A 25251-nucleotide genomic window follows, 5' to 3' on the forward strand; every position below is an offset into this window, starting at 1 on the left:
TACATATTTAAATAGATTAATTTAAATAATATTTTATTTGAATTCTTACATGTTTGCTTTACCGAAATAAAATCCGATAACATGGAATGACACAGAGGATTAAACCTCTAAGTCAGATGAGATGACCATAAAACTAGTTTGCTGTTCCATAAATAACCTGAATCGAGGTTTGTTTTCTTAAGCTTCCATGGGCCTTGGCTATTTAAAAATATTCCGTTACTTTCGATTGTTTATATCAACACATACAACAGAATCGGCGTTGAAAAACTACCTACACAACTGTCAAATTAGATTCACTTTTTATTGGTCTATTATTATGGGATAGGATTTTTGTTTTTACGAACTTTATCTACAACTTGAATATACATGTTTATGGTTCCTGAGGAAGCATGAATTCCCCTCTGAAATTTTAAACCACTTTTATTATACATATTTTTAGATTTTCACCTTTTTTTTTTTTTTTCTTTTTTACATATTTCACCGTTTCTTTTAATATATCATCTTGTGAAATTAACTCTTCCTTTATATTGTTTTTTATTTATTAATTTATTTTCCGTTTAAGCAAGATATGTTTCCATATAAAATATAATTATATCAATGTAATTAATGAGGATACTTGGAAAAAGATAGTGGTAGACTCCCGAAACGTCGAATTAAAATGAATACAAAATAATAATAAAAACAAATAATTAATTTGATAAGGATTAATATATGAAGTAAATACTGTTCCATTACAGAATGAATTTGCTATAGAATGAAATATAAATAATAACAAGTATAAATAAATCGCATATACTAAAATTGCTATAAATCAAAAAATATTTTTCCTGACCGAATTAGAAAAATTATAATTTGGAGTTGTGTACGATATGGGTACACTAAATAATATATCATATATATAATAATGAGTGTGTGGAATGAATGACGTTTGATTGTTGGGCAGATAAAATATTTTTTTATTTCTACGAAAATTTGTATTTAAGGCTATTAAAAATTAATCTGGCTTACTTGCAGCGCCTTTTGGTTTTTGTATTTTTTAAAATAAATTTAAACTCATTTTATACAGATAGCACTATTATTTATATTAATATAGAAAAAAGAAACTAATCGATTGGGATATTAATGCGTTTGAACTTTATTAATAACTAACGGGAAAAAAAGGAATAATAGTAAGATTCGATTCGAAGGAGAAAAGCCTAAACCATCCATCTTTCGCAATTGCTTTATAATTAAATTAAATTCTGTACCGCTACAACCCATGAAAGGTCAGGAGTTAAGTACTTTGTAAGGGAGTACTGTTACTAGAACAACCGTTGTGCAAGGAGGTGATTTGGTCAGAATCACTCTCGACCGTCAGATGTTTACCCAGTTAAGAGGCTGTTGGGTGGACCCCATAGTACAAAAGCCGAAAAGAAAAAAAGGCAGTTATCTCACCCCAATTTTTGATTACTTTAATGAAAACTATGTATAATTACTAGTCAAAACTGATGAGCCTGACAAGTATAGGTAGAGGGAATACAAAATGGCGGCTGTTTCAATACCTTAAAAAAACATTAATTTTTCATTCGGAGCTCTTTATCTTAAAAACTACCATCTACACTAGAAAATGTAAAAGAACATTATTTAAAGAAGAGTAAATATGTTGAAATATTAATAGAGCTATTTACGTCCAATAGTTCTCGAGATATAGCCCTTTCAAAAGCAATATTTCATAAAAATGTACTGAAATATCAGTATATAGTTAATTTATTTTGAAAAATCTATATCTCAGGAACTATGTGACGTACAGAAGTCTATTAGCAATCAAATTAAAACTAGTTTAATGTACTATAATGTATTTAATTAACACAAAACCGGACCAGATATTTATTATTACAATGTTCAATACATATCTAACTTTTGCAACTATTGAGGAATCATGAACAATCTCTTCTTAGAAATAAATTATTTAGTTTGCCAATAGATGCCAACGTGTATGGAGACTTGCCGATTTACTTCGGCGAGTATAAATATTTACTCCGTGTGGCAATGACCACCGCTGAAATGTATCAATTTCAACAAATTATTTGTTTTTCTGTTTACAGGTCCTGTTAAATCCAGTTAGAATTATTTTTCTACTTTTATGTCTTATCATACATTCAATATAATGCATTATGATTACTGTACTTGATTATTTATTTATATGGAAATGGATTATAAATCATTTAAAGAAAATAAATTAGTTCATTACATCAAAATGTAAAACAAATAAATACCACCATAGACTACTCAAGTCAAAAATATCTTTTGTCATTTTCTCAATTTATTTTGGACTGATTTATATCTTCGAAGGAGCAGCAGTTTGCATGGTATTCGCCAACATTAGTTCACAAAATACTGATTTTTCGTTACTTTTTGAAAAACTGTATATCGAAAACAAACGAACGTAAACCGCTCTTTTAGAGCTCGTATTTTAGAACATTTACTCTTTTTTCAATCATGTGCTATGAAGTGATTTTAGCATTGCAGTTAGTTTTATGGATATGGAACACCAAATGAAAAAAAAGTGGAAACGTTATGTTTTTCTCGAAGCGAAAAAACTTCAGGGGGCTTACACCTTAAATACTTTAATATTTACTTTTTAATGGCGTTTACTGCAACCCTTGTATAGTCTAGGTAATCATTGAACCTTTTTTTAACAGGAAATTACGTGAAATTTTTCTTTTCTTGGAAGAAATCAAAAACGATTTCTGGAACAGATGCTGTTTTTATTCCTCCTAACATGCTTTTTACCTATTCCACAGTACCTACTGCACACTGAGTACCATTTGGCACAAAGGCTTCAGAATTCAATACCCTACAAAAAAGAAAAAAAAAAATCAGTCCAAATCTTTGGAAAGATTTCAAAGCACTTTATGTATGTTGCATATATGCATATATACATGTATGTATATAAACACTTTTCCTCTATCATGCTCAACATATGACTGCATGAAACTTATTAATGACCACTATTTTGCAGGAAAACAACAGATGGTAATGACAAGATTAGAGGATCATCATGCGGGACCTCTGACTTGCGTGTAAAATCTAAAAAAAAAATAAAAATTGGCCCAGCAGTTTCGAAGAATATCCAGATTTTTTCATTCGGTATTTGTATCTTATGAATCTTAAAATTTAAAAACTCCAATCTTGAGGGATAAGATTAATGTTTCTTTACTTGGTTAATTTCAAATGTTCATCATTTAAAATGATTTTTTGTCAATAATATATACCTAATAATAAAATAGTGAAAACGAACATTTATTACCATTCCCCAAACTTATCCCATTTGGTAGGATTTTCCTTTGATGGTTAGTTACCATACTCCTCGAAATAAATGGACTAGTTGGAGGTTGGACAGGTTCTTTATCTAACAGTTTTCCAAATACTTTTGAAGCTTAAAACCTGTGTTTATAATAATTTAAACAACATAAATTATAAAAAGTACATTGATAATGTAAAGCAAAACTGATTAAAATTTAATAAAAGCAATTATGAGAATTAAGATTATGTTACTAGTTATCAATGTCAGAATATGTCATCAATTATAGCAGCATTTAATTTGACTCTTAACTGTAAAAAAATTTCATTAAATTAATATAAAATTGGGATGAAATAACGTCTTTTTTTCTCCCCTAGGGCTTTTGTTCGGATTATACACTAAGAATTTTTTGCCATGGCACACTTTTTGGTAAAAAAAAATTCGCAGCATCCTGGTCGAGCTAAAAACAAAATTGCAGCACAAATATCCTTAGAGCGTTTGAATATATAGAAAAATTAGAAAATACAATCCAAAGTAAATGTTGAAAATGTACTGTATGTTTGCTATTTTAGTTTAATTATTTCTCTTTTCTGAATTTTTTGTTGGTGTATTTTCGGCAAATGGCATTCGCTAACGCCATTCAGTCTGGGAACCATTAAGGCACTAATCATATATTTTTACAACTTATGCCATCTGGAGGCATGTAACAGAGACGTTTTAAGCGGGAAATTCCGAATTTTTACTGCTATTTCAAAAATCAATTAGAGTAAGATAAATTATTGAACGGATGTGCAAGATTCGTTTTGGTGTTTGCCCCTTACGGGATATTTTTAACTCCTGTTAGATACAGGAAAGTTCAACACACTCTCTCAGTCAATTAATCCCGGGGGATTTGATAAATGGAGTTTAGCCAACTGCGGATACAGTTCTATAAACTTGAGAATGCAACACAAACTGGCGATTAGCCCTCATGATGGTCTGGATATAAGCTATTTTTCAATCTAGAAGCTGACAGCATGTTCAAGCCCTCGCAGTGTAAACAAGGCCTTGGATCAGGTCCAGGGAACTCAAACGCCTTTCGCCACTTACATCATAATTATTTGTTTATATGAATTCGTTACTGGCTGTGAACGGATGGACAATTAACACTGTATTCCAAAACTGAAGGTTTGCGGTAACTTATAAACATTAACTAAATCCTATTTGAGTTAAACAAAAGATTAATAAAAAAAATCATGTGCGGTGCCCTTATCGTGAAATTAGCCACCCCACTACGTTACGTCACTGTTTCACTTAATATTAAAAAAATCGTATTTTAGGGTTTCTGGAGGTGAAAATTACGAATACCAACTCTGCCCCTGCCAATAATTCAACAGTTTGACAGAAAATAACGATACAGGACTTCGTCAGTGCGATCGGAAGAGATTGGACGGCCTCGGCTTTTCCCGCTTCGAACCCCTGTCTCTATTTTTCCTTCAATTATTTATCAAATTCTTTAATATTTTTTATTTATTGGCAGTTTATTAATTCTAACAATGAGAACTGGTTATTTAGTTCAAATCAGCAAAACTGAAGGTAGTTTAAGACCAGTAAGACTATTTCAATGAGGACAATACCTATCTAGAGTTATAGACCACTTAATTTTACATTTACCGAATTTCATCAAATAATTAGAACCGTTTTGGGGAAAATCCTACAAAAGTGTAAAATCTATTCTCTAAAGTGATACTACTTGAGCTTAACGAAAAAGTTGTCACGTCCCAGCCATACACTTCCCCATCATATGTAATTTCAATTTCGAGCGAATTTTCGTTTTTGAAATAGATTGCCCATTCATACACACAGACTATTTTGAGAGACTAGGCTATTTGTACTCAGGAAGCGTTAAAGGGAGGGGGAGATGGGTGAGTGAATCTCCGTCACTCTTTAAGGAAAGATCGAGCGATAGTGCCCTACTCACTGATTGGGAATTCCAAGTCCCCATTCCCACCAACGCCTACTGACACCTCCATGTGGTGCACCACCCCGGGGAGTCCGATGGACTCGTGAACGACAGAGGCGGGGTCCAGTACTGAGTCTGGTAACAAATACCCAAGCTAGGTGGAGGCTCGAGCTGTGGCTGAATGGCAGAGGGTGTCTAAAAATATACTGTCTTCTACCGACCACCGTGGGGCACCAGGCGCACCCCATTGTATTTAATGTCCGCTGCAGGGAGAGGGGGTAGTACAGTTGCATGCAGTTGCATATGGTGCAGTGTAGTTTAAGCACCCCCATTCTCGTGGATACAAAATGTCCACTAATTCTAAAAAACCCTTAGACTGTGACTGAAACTGCGAGGTTCCAAGAGGAGGCAGTAGTGGAAGTTGATGTTACCGGGGATTATGGGCTTGAGCAAAGGCTGAGCTCACATGTGGCGAGGCCGGAGTGAAGGAGATTCTCGCACCCATCTCCCTCTCCCTTTAAAGCCTCCTGAGTAAAATAACCTAGTCTCTCAAAATGGTCTCTGTGTGTATGTATGAACAATCTATTTCAAAAACGAAGCTACAAGGCTCCACCGAGGGCCGGCAACTGGGCGTGCTGCTCATGGGGGAAAGCTCCGACACATATACTTCGCTCAAGTGTGATGGGACAGCCCCAGGGTGCAGTGGTGGGGACTGCAAGGTTCCCACCGGAGCCGGCAGTCAGACCTGCTGCACCTTGAGGGCAGGCACCAAATCACTGTCGATGGCCATTGTGAAGGGGCTGCCCTGGGCCTCAGTGGCTGGAACTGCTGTATTTTCCTCAAAACCGGCAGCTAAGGCGCCTAAGCCGGGAGATCGGACTCCTACTCCTAGTCGGGAACAGGCCGCGGAGAAGTGGTTCAGGAACTCTCCTGGGACTTCTGTACCTGTTGCGAAAAAAACCCAGGGGTATGGATGGCAAGCCTAAGAGCTTTACCCAAATAACCAGTTGGTTTGACGTTACGATTGTGCCTAGCAACTACCCACACACCCAACTTACTGAGGCACATTTCAGCGTACTAAAGGAGGAAATTACCAAACTCCTGGACGCCTTAGACGAGTCTGGGGAGTTCCACCCACAGTCTGCGGTGCGGGTTACAGGATGGGTGGACTCGTCCTCACCTGTTATAACCAATCAGCAAGAGATTGGTTACCTACCATTGTTCCCAACATTGACATTGGAGAGGGAATCACCCTTTACGCGGGAGACACCAACTAACTCCTTAAGGTGATGAGGTTAGCTGTATTCTTTCCCAGGTGTAGGCTGCAAGATGATGTTCTACACAGGAAGCTCCATCGCTGGGAGTGAGTCAAGGGGCCCACAGCATGTTGGGTTGTTGTCTAAAAGTAATAAATAATACTTGGCAACTGTAAAATACTCTCCAAACAATCCAATACTGGACTGTTGGCTACACTGAAAAAGGGTGATTATGCAACCTCCACTGAATGAGAAACCCTTTGTGTTCTACCAGAATCCCACTTCCCTAACTGTGAGTTGCTGGAGAATGATTACATTTCTCCCACTATCAACAATTACAGCACTAGTAGAGAAAAGTGGGAGAAAGCCAATAGTATTATTACTATTGATAAAATCGAATGGGCAATTAACTCTTTACCACCATTAAAATCACCTGGCACTGATGGAATCTTTCCTGCCTTGCTGCAGAAAGGCCTACCAGTGATAAGAACACATATTTTTGAACTCCACAGAGGTAGCTTAGCACTTAGATACACCTCAACCAGATGGAAAACATCCAGGGTGTGCTATATACCCAAACCGGGGAAGGGATCTTATGAAGATTCAAAAGCTTTTCGACCAATATGTCTCATATTCTTTCTAATGAAGACATTGAAAAAGATTGTGGATAGACATATAAGAGAATAGGAATTGTTGGCAAGTGCTATACCATTTGCATACCAAGCAGGGAAATCCTGTGAGTAGCCCTACACAACTTGGTCTCTAGGATCAAAAGATCACTTGAACAAAAAGAGATCACAGTAGGCAACTTTGCAGACATTTAAGATGCATTTAACAAGACTCTCTATAGCATTATTAATCATGAATTGATCCTATTGTATCTGCATGGATAACCTCCATGCTGGAATAAAGGATCCTCAAATCAGAGCTAGGGCACTCTGAGCTATGGATCAGACCCAAAGGGGGATACCTGCAGGGTGGGGTGCTCTCTCCCTTACTGTGGTGCTTGGTGGTTGATTCTCTTTTAACAAACCTAAACACGGCAGGCTACTATACGCAACAGATGACATTGCTATCCTGATCCTAGGAAAGTATCCTCAGGTACTTTCAGACTTAGCACAGACCGCAGCTAACATTCTGGCAGACTGGTATAAGGACAATGGTCTGAGCATCAGCCTTCTCTTGAGTAACCTTGGTTGGTGTCTGCGTCTTCACTGGTGACATAGAGCCAAAATAGTGACGTATAGGAATATACTTGACAGACTACAGAGGCCACATTTAAGGATTTTTACACTAAAATTTTTTATATTGTCAACTTTTTTCTTTGTAGTATATAAATTTATTTACTCATATCTTCTTTTATTTTACACACTTCCAAAAACATTTAATACATGTTCAAAAGGTTTTTTTAATTTAAATAAAAAATTTGTTTACATTGTTTAAGTGTTTTATAGTAAATTCAGTGATATACAATACCTTTCTTAAGTCCTTATTAAGTAATTCAGTCAAAAAACCCATAAAACATTCATGCATCACCTGATTGCACCCACAGATTCAGTGGCACATGCGGGTGACCACAATGTGTCGTTTGTTATGGTTAACAAATAGATATTTAAACTTTATAAGGCTAAATATTACATTTTATACATTACATAATCCTTATTGTGATTAGAATAAAAGAAAATATTTTTAAAAATTGTGCTTCTAAGAGGTTTCCAAGGAGAACCTCCTCGATTAAAGTGTTAAGATAAAAGCTGCTAAAACTGTTCCTAATTGTTATTCTCAGGGGACAAAGTGTCCCATAATAAAGATTGATTTTCATAAAAAAAAAAATATTTTTATAAATTAAGCTTTTCTATAAACGCCTCCCAGAGAAGATTTTGGCTTCATAATACCCTGAATTAAGTTGGAGTTTGTGTGGGAAAAATACTGCACAACTAAAGATAAAAAAGAGGAAAAAATTTAACCAAAGAAAAAAATGTACTTGAAAAAATGTTTATTGTAAATGTTATCATTACAATCACATTTAAAATGATATAACTAAAATAGGAATACCATTGGAAATACTAAGGAATAAATATTCCATTTATAAATACAATTTGGGAGGTGTATAAATAAAACTGGTAACAATTAAATAAAGTAGGTGGTAGGTAGGAAGTAGTAGTCATAGCTCCAGTGAGATCTTTTTGGCACGTCTTCATTGCTACGTTTTGTTTCTTTTCATCCCGTACACACTTCCGAGTGTTCTTCCCAGGCTGATACCTGAAACAATAAAAATGGATGTTTGATAAATAAGGTAGATAATTATATTAAAAATTAAAATAAATAATATCAGTATGATACAAAAAATACATTGACTAGTGAATCGCAATAAAAAAATATTCTTAATACATAAAAGTTTGAAGTAGTGTAAGCCTAAGAGTAGCATCTCTCAGTGAGAAAAGCTTAGTATCACACCTGAGAAAGTTTTAGAGACCATCTCCTTAGAACTTAGTTCACTGCCCCCAGTATAAATTAAAAGTGTCAATTATATTATTCAATAAAAAAAAATAACAAGAAACTGAATTTTTATGTACCAACTTTTCTACATATTTTATAACTAGTGCATTTACTGATTTTAGTCATATTTTGATAAATGTCTACAATTTCAACTTAACTGGTATGTAATCCATTAACTCTTGAATTACTCGCAGCGTAAACAGGTAAATGTAACTGGCATTTGCTTAGTAATTATGCAGTAAGAGATGTGTGGTTATTTCACTTTTACTGAACAGTAACAGGTTACTACATTTCTAGTATATCAGATTCTATGACTAACAATACAGCATTTTAAGACATTAAAATATTGAATTTAATGATTATTAAAATAAATAAAAAGTTGGTCTGATTATACTAATTTAAAATTTCTAAAGACCACACAAGTTTTTAATTTGTTTAGACAATAAATAATATCATGAACAGAATCCTCAACTCACTAAGCCTCAGACATTGCTTTCTTACTAAATAGATCTCTAACAAATAAAAAGAAATAAAGATTACCTGACAATCTCTACTGCAATACCACTGGTTGCCGCAACCCGCACAAACAAACTGGGCGGACTTATGCCTGCAACCCTGGCATTGAGGAACCTCTTCGGAGCCTTCGTCAATAACGAGGCGGTCTCCACCGTCACCATCATCATCATCCTGAAAGACAAACATTGTCACAATAAATACATTATTTACTTTTTACTTTTTTTTACTTTTACTTATTACTTTGATAAAAAATCTTTAAAATTCTCTACACTATCAGTGAGACAGACTACATTATCTGCAATGAGCGACAGCAAATTAATCAATAATTACTTACAGATACTATAGAGGTATTTAAGCAAGTCAGACTCTTTTAATAAGGATAGTAACTAACTAAAATTAAAGACCATTTCATTGTACATGGATATAATTAGTTTAATCCAAATTGTTGGAGCTGTTTTTGGAAAAAAATGTTCAGAATTAAGTATAAGTAAATAAAGAACAATTGTTAAATTAATGGTAAATATCGGAATTGCTAGTAAGTTGATTTCAGCCAAAAAGTTGCTATAAAATCATAAAAAATATGTATAAGATGGTCAGGGTTGCGGTCAAAAAAGAATATATAGTTTATAACTATTTGATGTGCGACATTTCATCCCACTTTGCAGGGCTTCATCAGGGCTGTTCAACCTATTGCTTTGAACAGCCCTGATGAAGCCCTGCAAAATGGGGCGAAACGTCGACATTAAATAGTTATAAAATAAAAATATGTAATTTTTAGTTTTTATTTTCATACAACTTTTAGTTTTTGAGGCAGGTTGAGTTCCCATTAAAAAACACATCTTTTTCTCTGCCATTGGTTATTTGGACTAGGAGGATCTCAAATAAAACATACGTATTTCCGTTGAAAACTTGGACCCAGGAAATTATGATCTTAATACTTCCTCTTACTGAATAATTCAAACATAGATAAGTAAAATTAAAAATACACAAATAACGAAAAATTTCATAATTTCGAAACAATTCCTTAGTTAGAAAGCTTCCTATCCTGGTTCAACGTATTCATTCTAGTAGACACAACTATTAGCTGTGTAACAGTTTTTATCCAGAAGTTTGAATGAGTAAATTATAAAAGTATATTAAAAACAAAAAATAAAATAAATTTTGATATATGGCAGTTTTAAATGTTAAGACATAATAGGTACTAATAGTTTATTAAAGTAATGTTTATAAAGAAAAAACATATTTATTGGGAAAAGAATTAACATTTTAAAATGGAAAAGTAGTTTCCAAAATGTCATCAGAAAAAATAGAAAATGATTACTACATTACTAAAAATATATTCCTGCAGTACAAAATTAAGCCACTTATACAACACCAGATACACTAGAGCAAAAGGTAAAACTTATTGATATTTATAAGATAAGTTTTATCAACAAAATTGAGCCACAAAGCAACAAATCATTACTTACCAATAAAACAACGTCTTCTTTATTCTTTACTGCTACGGGAGGGGTACCACTGACAGGGGTTATGGTTATTTCATTACGGTTCTTCTGCTGAAAAGAATGAATTTATTAATTATATAGTTAATATTATTACATAAATTTTTAATTTAAAAATTTAGATGAGAATACTAGTAAGCCAAATTAAACTTAATAACCACATTCTAAGGAATTATGAAAGAAATATTGAATGTTACTGAAAGTAAATAACAGTTAAAGCTCTCTACAATCGACTGCCAGCCATATGTCCAAACAGACTTTACATGGCAAAGGAATGCCCACCAGACCTCAACAAAAAATATTTTAATTACTATTATAAAACAGTGTATTTTAGTTATTAAGTTTCAAGTATCAAGTTTTTAACTTGTTAACAGAGAAAATATTTGAAGTACAAAATATTTCTAATATTATATATAATATTTTAAGTAGTTTTTCTTACATAACTTAGTTTATTGTATGAAGATAGACTGAGTGACGGTCAATAAAGGTATCAAAATAGTAAAAGAATTTTGCTATTTATTGTTAACCAACGTTTCGCCCCACTTCGCAGGGCTTGACTGCCACTAATTAAAATAAAATAAATTTTTGTATTTAATACCAGGCCTGGTGTCCATTTTATTGGGGGAAATAAAAGTTCTTACAGGAAAATGTATGTGTACTAACGTATATCAAAACAAGTTTATTAATTTCAATAAATGGAGTTTAGTAATACAATTTGGTGTTCTATAAATAAACAATAATATTTGTATAATTCAATATGAATGTATAAACATATTTTATAAAATAGAAAAAAAAAAAAATGAGATTTAAATAAAACAGTTGAGAGGAGAGAATCCAAGATATTGGCATTTTTATAGATAAGACCTTCTAATCAAATGATTAGAAAGAAAATAAAAAAATTGTAAAAAAAAAATGTACAGGATATGATATAAAATCAACAGCAAAATTCATAAGAAACGGAAAAAAAAAAAATAATAAAGTAGGTTAAAAAAAAAATACAAACACAAAATTAACTTCATATTCAGATTCAGCAAACCATAAAAACTCCAAGAAAAATAAAAAATTGAAATATTTCTCACTTGTGGTTTGCACATTTTCCTAACTTGAACATTTATTACTTGCGTACACTTTTACCAAATTTTAATGTTTTGGTGCTTTTAGAAAGCAGAGTATTCCCTCTTTCTCATAATAACAATAACATAAATTTGAAGGCATTAAGAAGTCATTTAACACACAATTGAACAATTACGAACTGATATACTGTTTTATGTCTGATATTCATATTGTCTTAGCAGGGTCAGATTCGTGACATATGGTTTGGTATAATATGAAGTTATTTTGATACTATAAAAATTGCAAGTTGATCAGTCAAGGAGTGCTATTAAATTATTGATAATTATTTATTGAATTTTGAGCTACAAAACTGGAATTACATATCACAAATTGTAGAAAATCTCTATACCATGAAAGAAAACAGAGGTCATTCTAGGTTTCAGCACACCGAACTTAAATAAAGATTTGCCAAGTTCATAAGTTCATCAAATCAAATTTCAAAAGTTCAATTTTGTAGACCTGCATATTATGAAATCAGATTCTCATCTTTTTTTTTGGTTGGCTATATGAATCAGGATATAATAGGGGTATTCATGATCTTTGGTTTAACATATTAAAGCGTGTTAAATCGAAAAACTCATGTTAAATCGAAAAAAAATTGCCTTCTTTTACCGTGGTAAAACGAAATAACATTTAACATGGCTGAGAGTCTGTTACTTGGTCTGTTAAATGGAGAATGACGTCACACAATAGACCAGTTGAGATCGCCGCCATTTTTGTTGTGACAGCTCAGTTCTTTCGTGTGTTTGTGGTATTCATATCCCTGTTATTAAACCAGAATGGATAATTTTAATGATACATTTGAGAAAAAAAACAGTAAAAAAACCAATGTAAATTCATTCTACTATCTGAAAATTTGTAAACGCTCGCCAGATAAAAATCTCAGTATATGAACCATGTAATTATTCTTAGGGGACATATGTCCCAGAATAAAGTTATTTTTTCATTTCATTTCATAAGCTAAACTTTCACACAAATTCCACTTTTCACTCACTCTAGGCATGTTGTAATTAATTACTTAAATCAAAACTGAAGTAAACAATAACATGAGGGTCTGGAAGGAAGGTTATAAGCATAAAGGCTTATACAACAAGTTGCTGAGAAAATCCGCTAGGGGCTCTTATGCATTTAACGTTTAACATGACTTCAAATAGGGCTGCTCACAATCTTATAGTTATAACATTTAACATGGTAAAACATTTAACATTTAACACAACATCATGAATACCCCTAATGAAGACAACGAACCTTTGTAGAAGATAATATGTCTGCTATGGAAACCCTAGATGGTGGCCTGAAGTGGGGTGGTGGGGCAGGAGGCCGCTCTGGCGCTGTGAGGAGCCGTGCTAGGGTTGGGGAGAAGGAGGCTGGCCTAGGTGGTGTCGATTTGGTGAGCACCTGGTGAAGGAGGGAGGGTGGCGAAACAGGGTGCAGGGTCACCTCAGGGTAAGGCTTCGCTCCGTTTGGCTTCACTGCCTCCTTTATAGCAGCCTCTTCTCTCCTACTCTGCTCCATACCTAGAATAAAACAGGCCTAATTATTAATATCATTAAACTAACACTGGAGAGACTGTCAAATTAAAAGCTATTTCATAAATTATCATAATATATTACAAGAATATCATTCATTTAATAAACTTAACAAGAACTTGTGCAAAAGAATATACACATATATAACATATTTCATTGGAAAAAATTTAAATTAAAAAAAAAACTCAAATAGTGATTAAACTATTTATATTGAGCCAATGTTTTGCCCCACGTTGGCTCAATATAAATAGTTTAATCACAATTTGAGTTTTTCTTTGACCGCACTCGGACCGTCTTCCTTTTCTACTTAGATGATATTTGAATTATATATATAAAACACTTAAGGACATATCCCAATAATTTTTTCTAAGAAACCAAACTATACTAACTGCATTGACATTTTAACCTGATAATTATAATTATTATAAAAAATTAAAAACAAAATCAAAGTCATCACTAGTAATATATTAATAATAATGAAAAAAAAATTACCCATATTGTAGACATGATCAGAAACAGTCCTGACAGAGGCTCCAGTCCCAAGCGCCATGTTGGCCATACTAATAAGTGAAGGATTGGATGAGAAGCGTTGCTCTGCTGAGCCCCGTACCCTCCTTCCTCGTCGAGGTGCACTCTCGGGGTGGCGTGACCTGTAACCACCACTACTCATATATAGGCACACAGCCTTATACTGTAATCACCACTACTCATATATAGGCACACAGCCTTGTACTATAACCACCACTATTAATATATATTTCTGGGCCGCCCGTAGCTCAGTGGTTAAGACACAGTCTTACTAATTTGATGTCTATAGGCAGTGCCGGTTTGAATCCGGCCTGGGGCGTTGACTTTTTTCATTGAATGGCGGCCCCACAAAATGAAAAACTTTGACCCACAACCATGATTAGGCAGTATAGGACTCCAATGGGTCTTGGCCGAAAAAAAAAAAAAAAATTTTGTTCACTTGATGAATAAGTTGAAATACTTTTTTAAGTATATTGTAATATCCTCTTTTTTTGATAAATAGTTGTTTTTATGTATAGATGGTTTTAGTTATATATTTATTTTATGTATCAATGTTCAATATTATTCATTTCTTTTGTTGAACCAAACAGCAAGCTAGCCAATTTTGTTCAGTCAAATGTAGAGTCACAAAAAATATCGTTCAGAGCGTCAAGATGGTGGCACTATTCTAAAGTCGGTAGAATCGCTGCCATGTTAAGCAGATTCAAATATTTTAGACTTTATTGATTTTCCGATCATGATTGTATTTACAATAAATTTAAGAAAAAATAGAAGTCGAGAATAAGTATTAAAGAAAAATATATATAAAGAAAATCATAAGTAAAAACTCAAAACTGTTGTGCTACAATTGTGAACATCTAGGCATGGGAAAGGACAAAAGGGTACTTGTTGTGCGGATCGCTAGTGGATCGGACGTGTCCGGGAAACTAGGACGTATCCAGCAAGAGGTGGTATGGACCACCCATTGTCTACTGTCAATGGTAGACATCTAGAGAAAGAAAACATCATAGAAGATCATATCATTAAAGGAAGAAAGAGACTCTTTGTTTGGATCATCGAGAGATTGGATGAGTGCTGAAAAGAGTAGAGGACCAATCCTTTGCTTACAGACAGTGGTTGTTTTTTGAGAAAGAAGACGAGAACCATCGGTAATCACAGAAGAATAAATAATTAGGTTAGTGTAGCTCAACATAGCATTTAAGTATCTTTGTTCTGGTTGTCTGGAAAACCCACCCTGAGATAAGAGTCAATAATAATATAAAATTTAAAATAAAATTCTCATATCTGTTTAATATTAAATCTTTTCATTTGAACCTTGTACTCATCAAAGCTATATTTTAGATTTAAGAATAATAAAAACTATTTAATTTCACTTTATTTATTTTAATAAATCTTGAATGTTACAATATAATCTGAACCAATAACATTTATCAGAACAAGCAAAAAAAAACATACTCAGCAATTTCACATATTATTTAAATGGATAACTTATCATTATTTCTTATATTCGATTATGTTCAAATAATAATTTACTAAAAATCTTTGAATTGATATAATTCTGGTTGATGGACAATTAATATTTTAAACACATAGGTCTTTAATAAATAGGTAAAGATGTACAAACCTGTAGTCATCTATAATTGACTTGACATCAACGATTGGTCCATTTCTGCCTTCACGAGGATTCATTCCCACGGCATAAGGACTTGGTTTAGGAAGAATTGGTCTCTGCTGCTTTCCGAGACCATCAGGAAACCTTGGTCCCCTCATCATCATCATCATCAGATTATTTGGTACCTGATAAAAATAATATTTGAATAAATAATATGTTAATTTTGTTTGTATAAACACTCTAATTTCAGAAAATGACTAGTCCGATTTGAAAAATGATTTTGTAAATCAGATAGTTGATTGAGGAAGGGTGTAGGTTTTATAATATCATGTTACGACCCATGAGAATAGTTTTATGGAGCAGTAATTGTTTCCAGGGCAACTTTATAACCATGGAAGCTAGTGTATGACACAAACTTTTTAATAAGACTGAAATCACCAAGTGAAAAAGTATTATTGTTGCTTAACATAATTTAATACGGTACAGTGATTATTTTTTTTTATTCTTAAAAAAACATTTTATAATAAACAAAGGGAATTACATCTAGACACTGAATGTCAGATCAAAGTTTACTAAATATAGAGAAAGAGTAACCAATTTTTTAGTAAAATAATTTGGTATAACTTTTATAAACCTTTCTACATACCTTATTGTTTAAATGTTCTGGGAACCTTTCCGGAACTGGCTGCTCTTCAAGGCAGTGCATCCTCTTCCTCCTCAGCAACCTTTCTAACATCTCTTCTTTCAGTTTCCTTACCTAAAAGATGTTTTGTTAATTTTTATCTATAAATTAAATGGGAAGATTAATCTATGACTTGTTTTTAATTATAGATATATATAGACTTGCTTCTGTACCATTAAATCGAAGGTAAACCCTACTTTCTTTAGTACTTATATATTAGGCCTCTTGAATCTGGTATAACTCCCTAACCTGACACCAAATATAACCTGATTCATAGAAATATGAACAGTGACATTAAAAATTAAATTTATTTCTTACATTTAAATATATATATATATATAAAGTAAACAACAAAAATTAAAAAAATAATAACATAACTTCAGTGAACTAAATTCCTTTCCTGAGTTTAAAATAATAAAAATGGGTCGTATATCTTACAACAGAGCACCTCTATTCCTATTAAGTACACTAATACTGACATATTAGTTCGTCTATCCACAAATTCTACTAAAGATCCTGCGTTCCACAATGCAGTACTTTTCCGACTCGATTCTTTCTTTTAGAAAAGACTTTCACCTATTTCCACAATTTTAGTAGAACATTCCTTTTTCATGTAAGTATTGATGTTAATAATACACAACTGTTTTTAAACAATATACAACATAGGTGCCAGTATTAGTGTGCCGTGGGACTTTCTTCCTATTTTTCACTATTTTTAAGTACAACACACAAACTTCCTACAAAATTTTAAGATCATATCTAGAATAGTTTTCAAGAAAAATAATTATTAAGTCGTAAGCACACACTAAAAGTGCACTTCCCAAGGCTTTGGTTAGTGCTCAATTAATTTAAAAAGAACAATAAATGATAATGCAAACAATTTTTAGAGGTGTTACCAGGATAGTAATAAAATTATCTGTGTTCAGTTTTATCTAAATCTGAGGGAGCGGGTTTCATGACCGGATGATTAGACATGGAAATTAAAGAAGAATAAATTATACAAAATTTTGATCTTTAAGCCAAATTTTTTTGTTAAGCCTCCATTTTTTGTTTTTATTCCTGACCATTTCTGATATATGAGGAACATGGGATTCTACAGGTTACCAACCTATTCTAAACAGATTGGGAAAGTCGAGTTTTCATTCCTAGGGGCCACCATGAAATAAAAGTCAACCCACGCAGTCCAGAATCTGTAGTTCCTAGGTTATTAAGGTGATGCCTTAGCTCTCTTGCCTACAGTGCCCTCACATTAAGCCTCCTTGTTCTGCATTGAAAGAGAATCGAATTTATGATCACTTGTATGTATTGTTTGATAAGGAGTTTGCCTGAACTACCAGAAACCAAGGGATTGATAACAAAAACAAAGCATTGTGCAAAACAATGAACAAGAAATCCTTACCCTGAGAATGGCATTCCATTCCATCTCTTTTGCAGCAGCCAGTTCTCCAAGGCTCTCAATCTCTTTGGCTAACCTCTCAGAAGCCTCGCCGAGGCTATCAGGAGTTGAGGAAACCTCTGATACAAAATCGGAGATCATTCTCTCCCTTTCATCATCTACTGGAGTCTAAAACATTTAAGATCAGTTTTATGTTAAACCAAATACATAATTAAAAACATATGTAATATCTGATTTTAAAACAACCAAAATTCATGGAGTTTATACTTAAGTTATTTTTATACTAAGATTATACTTCCAATGCCTCTGTTTCAACCATGAAAAATTTCTTTGAGACTATGAACGAAATTCATAAAAAATTTTCAAAAACACCTGAGTAGTTAAAAAAGTCCTTAGAAGTGTAAATGATGTCAAATTACAGAAAATTTATGTACGGATAACTTTTTTGGACTCGAAAGATACAAAATGATGTAAATAAGGAGAGATCGCAATAAATCACCAACTATCAAAATTCCTTTCCCTTTTCGTACGTATTAAAAAAATATATATTAAAAATTAAAAGAAATTACATAACTTCATAACTCAACAATTAAACAAAATATACTTATTGATAATATATTTGTGTAATACGTAAAACATGTGATAAATTACTTAGAAAAACTAACAATCATAATATAATTTTTTTAATATAAAATAGTAATACAGTCACTCAAACTATGATATCTTTATAACCTGAAAAATCGACAATACAATTTTTATACTACTTCAAAACAAATTTTTCTTCCTGAAATCGAGAATCATTTGAAGATGTCTTAAAAATGATTTTTTTTTTTTTTTTAAATGGTAAAAATTTTTTTTTTACTTCTAGTCAAAGCTTAAGTGACAATATAAGACTAAAATAGAGTTACTGTAGGTTGGAGTAGGGAGTAAGTTTAATTTTAATAAAGGTTATAATTTAATTTGAACAAGTAAATTTTTCTTAATTTCTGTTTAAAGCAAATTTCAAACTTCTTTTCACTACTTTGGGTTTGCTTGCAAGTTATAAAAAAATCATTGTCTACCTTTTAGCTTATCAGCATTCATATATTGAACTCTTAGATGATTTTTTAGTGTATTAAAAAAAATTGTTAAATTTTTGATCAAATTGAAAGTAGATTATTCACCCTAGTTTCACGATTAGGAGTCTCTGCAGGAGTTGTTTCAGTCTCTTGGTCCACTTTTTTACGCTTCCTACTGGAATCACTTTCTTCACTACCACTGCTACCCTCAGGCTCTGGCTCCTTCATATCTAAAGCACGTTTCCGTGACACTTCTGGAGTAGGAGGAGGTGGTGAGCTTTGCGGTTCTTCTTCCTGATACAAAACAAATATGTTAAATTAATCATCACGAACAATAGAATACAAAACAGGTTAAATTCATACTAAGAAAAAATGGATTTGTGAAAATTTCTTTTGGAGGAGGTAAATAATTACCTATATTTTGAGGTTTTATTATTTTTAGTAAATATTTTTTTTATTGAAAATAAAATATAAGACAGAAGTCACTTCAAAACATATGTGTCAAGAAAAAAAATACTCATGGGCATGCATCAGCGAAAGGAGAGAATGGAAATTAACAACATTTTTACATCAATCCCCGACTTTCCTCGATCTTTAGGTCAAACTAGACAAGCTGTTTGAAAATCAAGATTTGTTAAGGAAAATATGTTTATAAATGTCTAAGCAAAAGTGAAGGGTTGAAATTTGATAAAATTGACATTGGATCATTTCGGTACTAACCCACTCAAATTTTATCAAAATTGGTAGGAGGTACTAACCCTGTTACATAGATTTGAATATAGACCAACATACAAATACTTGTTTTTATTTCCAAGATGAATATAAAAATTTCTTTCATTCGTTAGTGAGGGAGCAAAATTCATAAAAGCAATTATTAAATCTGATTTTTAGTCATTTCAAGAGACAATAAAAGATTTTTTTTTTAAATTAAAAATAAAAATAGTTTTTAGATGCATCCAACTGAAGTTGCATTTTTTTTTTTAGACAAAATACATGATACAAAATAAAAAAATACACTAAAACAACAAGATTAAATTTCTTATAATTATTGTTAGAAAATAATTCTCAAAAATAGAATGATCCACAAGAATATGAGCAAGCGAAATCAATGTAGCAATTTCTGTGAGAGAAATATCCTTAAAGCTTCATAAACATTTAATTCATGAATTGGATAAAATTCCTGACCTAAATTGTCAAAATTCAAATCCAATTCCTTTTATTAGATTATTGGTTTAATACTAAAAACAATTCAAGTTGTCTAATTATACACAGTATGTGTAATTTACCTATCTCTGCAGTCATTCTATTATTTTTTTATGGAAATTGCTTGATGAATGAATACATGAAATTGCATTGATGAATACATGACTTTATGGAACAGGTGAACGCTTTAATAATAATAAAAAAAAAAGATGGGACTTTTTATAATAATTAATTGTAAATAATTTTTAAAAATTTACTTTAATTAATTGTAAATAGATTTTAAAAATTTACTTTAGGAGTTATTGGCCTGGATTGAGGTTTTTCTTCCTCAAGAGGCAATTCTTTAGGGGCTGGAGCTTCTTCCTCTTCTTTAATTTCTTCTTTGATTTCAGAAGCGGGCTCTTGTGCTTCCTCCTCGTCCTCTTTGGCAGGTTCAACAGGCTCATTTTCCTGTAAACATAAGTGAATTTATTTAAGAATCTATTTTCGAAAAATACATTATGTATCCTACCATCAAGGAACAATATCCCCTCTCTCTCTCTCTCTCTCTCATTCTCTCTCTCTCTCTCTCTCTCTCTCAAAAAATAAAATTTAAGATAATCAAAAAAGCTTGTATTTTTGGGAAAGAACTAAGCTATAGGTTCATTTATTTCATAAACAATGTTTTTTAAGAAACATTTTGATCCAACATAGTCTATATGGGGTGAACCTACAAAGTAGTTTAGAGATAGATAAAATTAAATATTTGATGTGGTATTTACCACATACTAATATCAATATTAATTGTAAGTAAAATATTGTTATTGGTATCTGGTAGAAGGAACTAGTACGACAAGTGGATCTGGTGGTCCTTTTTGTCAATCCCTGATGGCTTTTTGGAGTTTCTGCTGTGTACCAACCAAGGTGGGAATGTCAAGATTCATTTCTCATAACCGCCAAGAAATAAACATCAACTCCCTCAGGTGAGAATCGAACTTACTGGGACTTAGGCTCCAACCTGCCCCTCAGTAAAATATAGAAATTACTGTTTCTCTTATATGATGAATTTTTTACTTCAATAAAAAGAAGTTTAGTACTTTAAAAAAGTAAAACATCAAAATCAAAAAGAGAGAATCATAAATTCAGCAAGTCAAAATTAACAACTTCACCAAGGAAAATAAAATATTATAACTATAACGGTTAATTGACATAAATAAAAACTAGAAACCAAGATGAAAATTAAAACAGATCAACTTTATTATAGAAAAAATGTTTGAGAATAAAATATGATAATAAAACTTTTAAACACTTCCACAACTTTTTTAAAAATCTAGTTAGGAATTCAAATCCGAGTACTTAACTCCAGGAGTGGATGATTGAAGAATTTTTGAAAGAGCAATCATTATATTTGATGATAATAAATAAAGAACTTAATCTAGCCTGGAGTATTATTGCTTCGAGAAATCGATACATAAGGCATATTAATTTTTTTTAAATCGTTTAAAAAACAGTAAAGATGTGATAATGATAATACAGAAGACAAAAGAAAAATATGACTCGAGGGTTTCGATCGTCGGCCGAACAGAATAACTGCTGAAATCAGTCCAAGAGTCAAATATGAAAAAACATCAGCTGATGGCCGTCTGCGAAGTCAGAAAAGTTCTGTTTACAACTAAATTATTATTAATTTTAAAATTTGTGATTTCAATGCGTTTTAGGCGTTAAATTTTAAGATTGGTACCATAACTTCTTTCTTTTAATTATGTGGTTTATAAATATAGATCCTGTTAGAGGAAGTGAAAATAGTCCATTGCCTAGAAAGGATATCAACAATAAGTAATAATATGAATTTAGATACGTTTGAAATGTTTACTCCTCAACAACATTACACAAAAAACGGAACAGGTTTCTTGGTGTTATAGACGTCACGATAATATAACTACTAGGGTATAATTGATCTTCAAAAATGATCCAAAACAGTAAGAAACCGTAAACTAATGAATATGAGAATAATTTTATGAATACATATTTGAATGTAACTAATTACGAAAATCACATTCGCCGGTTCCTTCTGGATCAAGAGATAAGAAAATACTTTCAGAGGTTCTGTTCAGCAGTTTAATTCTTAAATAAAAACACCATTCTAAAAACTTGTTGAGTTTATTAAGTGAAGTACAAATTGGAAAAACATAGAATAACAAAAATTTAATTATGAATAATGGGAACGGATCTTATCAGGAACTTGTTCCAATTTTTAAATTAACGTTTTCGGAGTGTAGCGTGGTTCAAAAGCAGTTAACGTCATTGATCACTGAAATTAATTTCATAAAAGTTTGAGATCACTAAAATAAAATCATATTTCAATTTTACTTGAAATGAACTAAACAAATACAAAATAAAATAATGAATTATTTATACATTTTTGGTGCTGACCAATTAGTTGAATTTCAGGTATTTCTTTTGAATAAATAAAAAAAAAAAAAATTTATTAATTTAAAAATGCAAGTATTTTTCTAATGTTTCATATTAATTAATAAGAAGCGTTTCAGTAAACAAATAAATGATATAACACATGCAATGATGTCAGTAGATCTAGGATAGAAAAATGTGTTTATAACAGTAAAAGTTATTTCAGGGTCTAAAACTGTTGTAAGTAGGAATGAGAAAATCTTACGCCATATAAAGACTATGGACTATTGGCATTTTTTATTTTTAATTACGTTATTGTGTAAAAATAGATGAAGGAATGTACTATATTCATATGAAGTCAAAATCAAAGAGAATAAAAAGCTCTATAATTTTAAAAATGGGTTGAAAATTACTCAAAGGACGGAATATCTGCCTGTCTATAAGCAAGGGGGTAAAACTGGCGATCTCCACAAAATAATGAAATTTCAATTTAGAATTAGAAATTTATAGTAATAATAATTTTGTAATCAATCCACCATTTTAGAAAAAAAAAGGATTTTTTGGGGAGAGCCTTCAAACTTTAATTTAAATTTAGTTTTTCTATTTACGAAACGTGTTTTTCTCGGGTGGACTTCATATTTTATATGACATTTGTCAGAAAATTATAAGTCAATCAAGAGGGTAGTAGTCACAGTAATTTTGTAAGTTTGTAATCTAGTTTAAAAACCTATAAAATTACAGATAATTTAACAAATATATATATTCTTCAATAAATGACTTCGTCGGAATAAATAAAAAAAAAGAAATGTGATAATTACACTTCACCTTTAAAAAACGTCAGCAGAATGATCTATGTAATGAATTTCAATGAGTTATTAATATTGCAATCAAATAGAAAAAAAAATCTTAGCAACAATTAATTGATTAAAAAAATATATATACAAGGAGATATATTTTATTATATAAACTTCTACATGTAAGATAGATAATGATAGTAAAATACAAATTAAAAAGGTTTAATAACAAATATAATCATTAATTTGTATTATTAACTATGAATAATAAGCAAAAAATAACACCATTCTGTTTTCAAATAAACGCATATATTTTCAATAAGAAACTTAGTAATACCAAGGAAGTATTACTGTGCAAATAGTTTAATTCTTTTAAACAATGAAATGTTATGAAACATGTTTTTAGCTATTAAAATTATATTGATTGAAGAAATTACTTAATAAATATATTAAATTACCGTTAAAAAATTAATAAATAATGAACATTTACTACTTTTTATATTGTCCTTAGTAAATTAAAATTAGTTAAGAAAGAATCTACAATTTTAGCAACATATCGGCCCAATTTAAAAAAAAAAAAATCTTTTCCAAAAGAGAAGTTTTATAAGCATTTTAAAATAATGAGGATTTAATATTTTTCCCTACACTCACCTTTAATTTTAAACTAACTTTGGTTTTTTTACAACCCCTTTTCTTTCTCCCTCTCCTCTTATATTTGTACTTCTTTTTAGTAGGTTTACTGGTCACAGCGTTCACATCTTCCTTGGTGGATTCGTCTTCTAAATTAAATGAATAAGGATCTTCGGAGATCATGTCGCAGAAGACGAAGCAGAGAATAAAAACTTCAATACAACGTACGACCTGAAGAGACTTGGGAGAACTGAAACTACTAACTCACCATCTGAGACTCATAAGTCTGGGATGGGAGGGGGGATGATAAGTTCTAGCAGCTGTCAAGGTATTGCGAATATTCAGAGAATTTCCGGTGGGATATAGCCCTTTTTTTTCTTTTTTTAATAATCATTAGATACCGGATTTCCATGCAGTAAATAAAAACAAAATGGGTATAATTGTGTGAAAAACACACAAATCCTGCAAAAATCAGCTTAATTGTGCGATTTAAAATATTGATATGTAACCTTATCTAACTTTTTAAATATTTTTTACATTCATCTCACACTTTCCCCTTACACCTACATTTATTACTTTACATTGAAAGTTTATTATTCATCTTTTGTCTTTTATATTTATATATTTTAACTGCATTTTATGTTCATCTGTTTCTTCCACATTACACTTAATTTATTACTTTATAATTCATGTTTTTATTATATAAATTTACACACATTTGTACTTCAATTCAATTTTGTATATATTTTTTTATTCACTATATTATATTTATTCTTTTAATTTTATTTCTTTTATGTATTTTATCCATATATATTTTTTATAAAATCTCCCTCCCCCATTATCATATGATGTCTGCATATATTGAATATTTTCAAAAATTTCCAGTTATGTTGACTTTAACATTATTTTATATCCTTTTCTTTTCAAATGTTAAGTATGTGTTAACTGCCAATTCCCTTAATTCCTCTATCGTGTTAGTCTTTTCATCCACCTTCAGTTCATTTTTGTGCTTACCGTCATTCAAAAAGGTGGGTCATATTTCCTTCATTACTTTATTTTATTCTCATTTCCTCATTTTCCATCTTTTGTTACTATAAATGTACTGTATTTTTTATCTACTTTTAAATTTATTATTATTTCCGTTTTCATTAATTGCCTAATACGTTTTTGTAATTCTAGTTTATTTACACTTTTCACTGTACATCTTATTTTTATTTTCTTTAATTTACTTTGTCCATTTTTACACAAATTTTAACAGATTTTAAATCGTTTTTTGCAACACCTTAGTTTATTTTTTTTTAATGCAGTTTACTTTCTTAC

The 25251-nt window shown here is 31.4% G+C and overlaps 1 protein-coding gene across 7 annotated transcripts in view; it reads right to left on the reverse strand.

Moving 5' to 3' along the window:
* Nucleotides 1-8460: 8460 nt before the first annotated feature.
* The window catches only part of LOC106680724 (calponin homology domain-containing protein DDB_G0272472), a 312966-nt gene continuing 296175 nt past the window's right edge, over nt 8461-25251 (reverse strand). For 5 of the 7 annotated variants that reach the window (XM_067049886.1, XM_024364400.2, XM_024364402.2 and 2 more), the window contains exons 3-12: nt 20411-20569; nt 19022-19210; nt 17862-18026; nt 16427-16537; nt 15793-15965; nt 14133-14302; nt 13360-13628; nt 10966-11052; nt 9521-9667; nt 8461-8743 (exon numbers count right to left, since the gene is read on the reverse strand). In XM_067049886.1, the coding sequence (XP_066905987.1) occupies nt 8702-8743; nt 9521-9667; nt 10966-11052; nt 13360-13628; nt 14133-14302; nt 15793-15965; nt 16427-16537; nt 17862-18026; nt 19022-19210; nt 20411-20569 (1512 nt within the window). In that variant the 3' untranslated portion in view covers nt 8461-8701. The remainder of the gene's footprint in view (nt 8744-9520; nt 9668-10965; nt 11053-13359; nt 13629-14132; nt 14303-15792; nt 15966-16426; nt 16538-17861; nt 18027-19021; nt 19211-20410; nt 20570-25251) is intronic. The other 2 variants (XM_014420614.2, XM_014420613.2) reach the window with 2 other exon arrangements.

This window comes from Halyomorpha halys, unplaced genomic scaffold (genome assembly GCF_000696795.3).
Source record: "Halyomorpha halys isolate HHAL.00 unplaced genomic scaffold, Hhal_1.1 Scaffold284.1, whole genome shotgun sequence".
Lineage (NCBI taxonomy): Eukaryota > Metazoa > Arthropoda > Insecta > Hemiptera > Pentatomidae > Halyomorpha > Halyomorpha halys.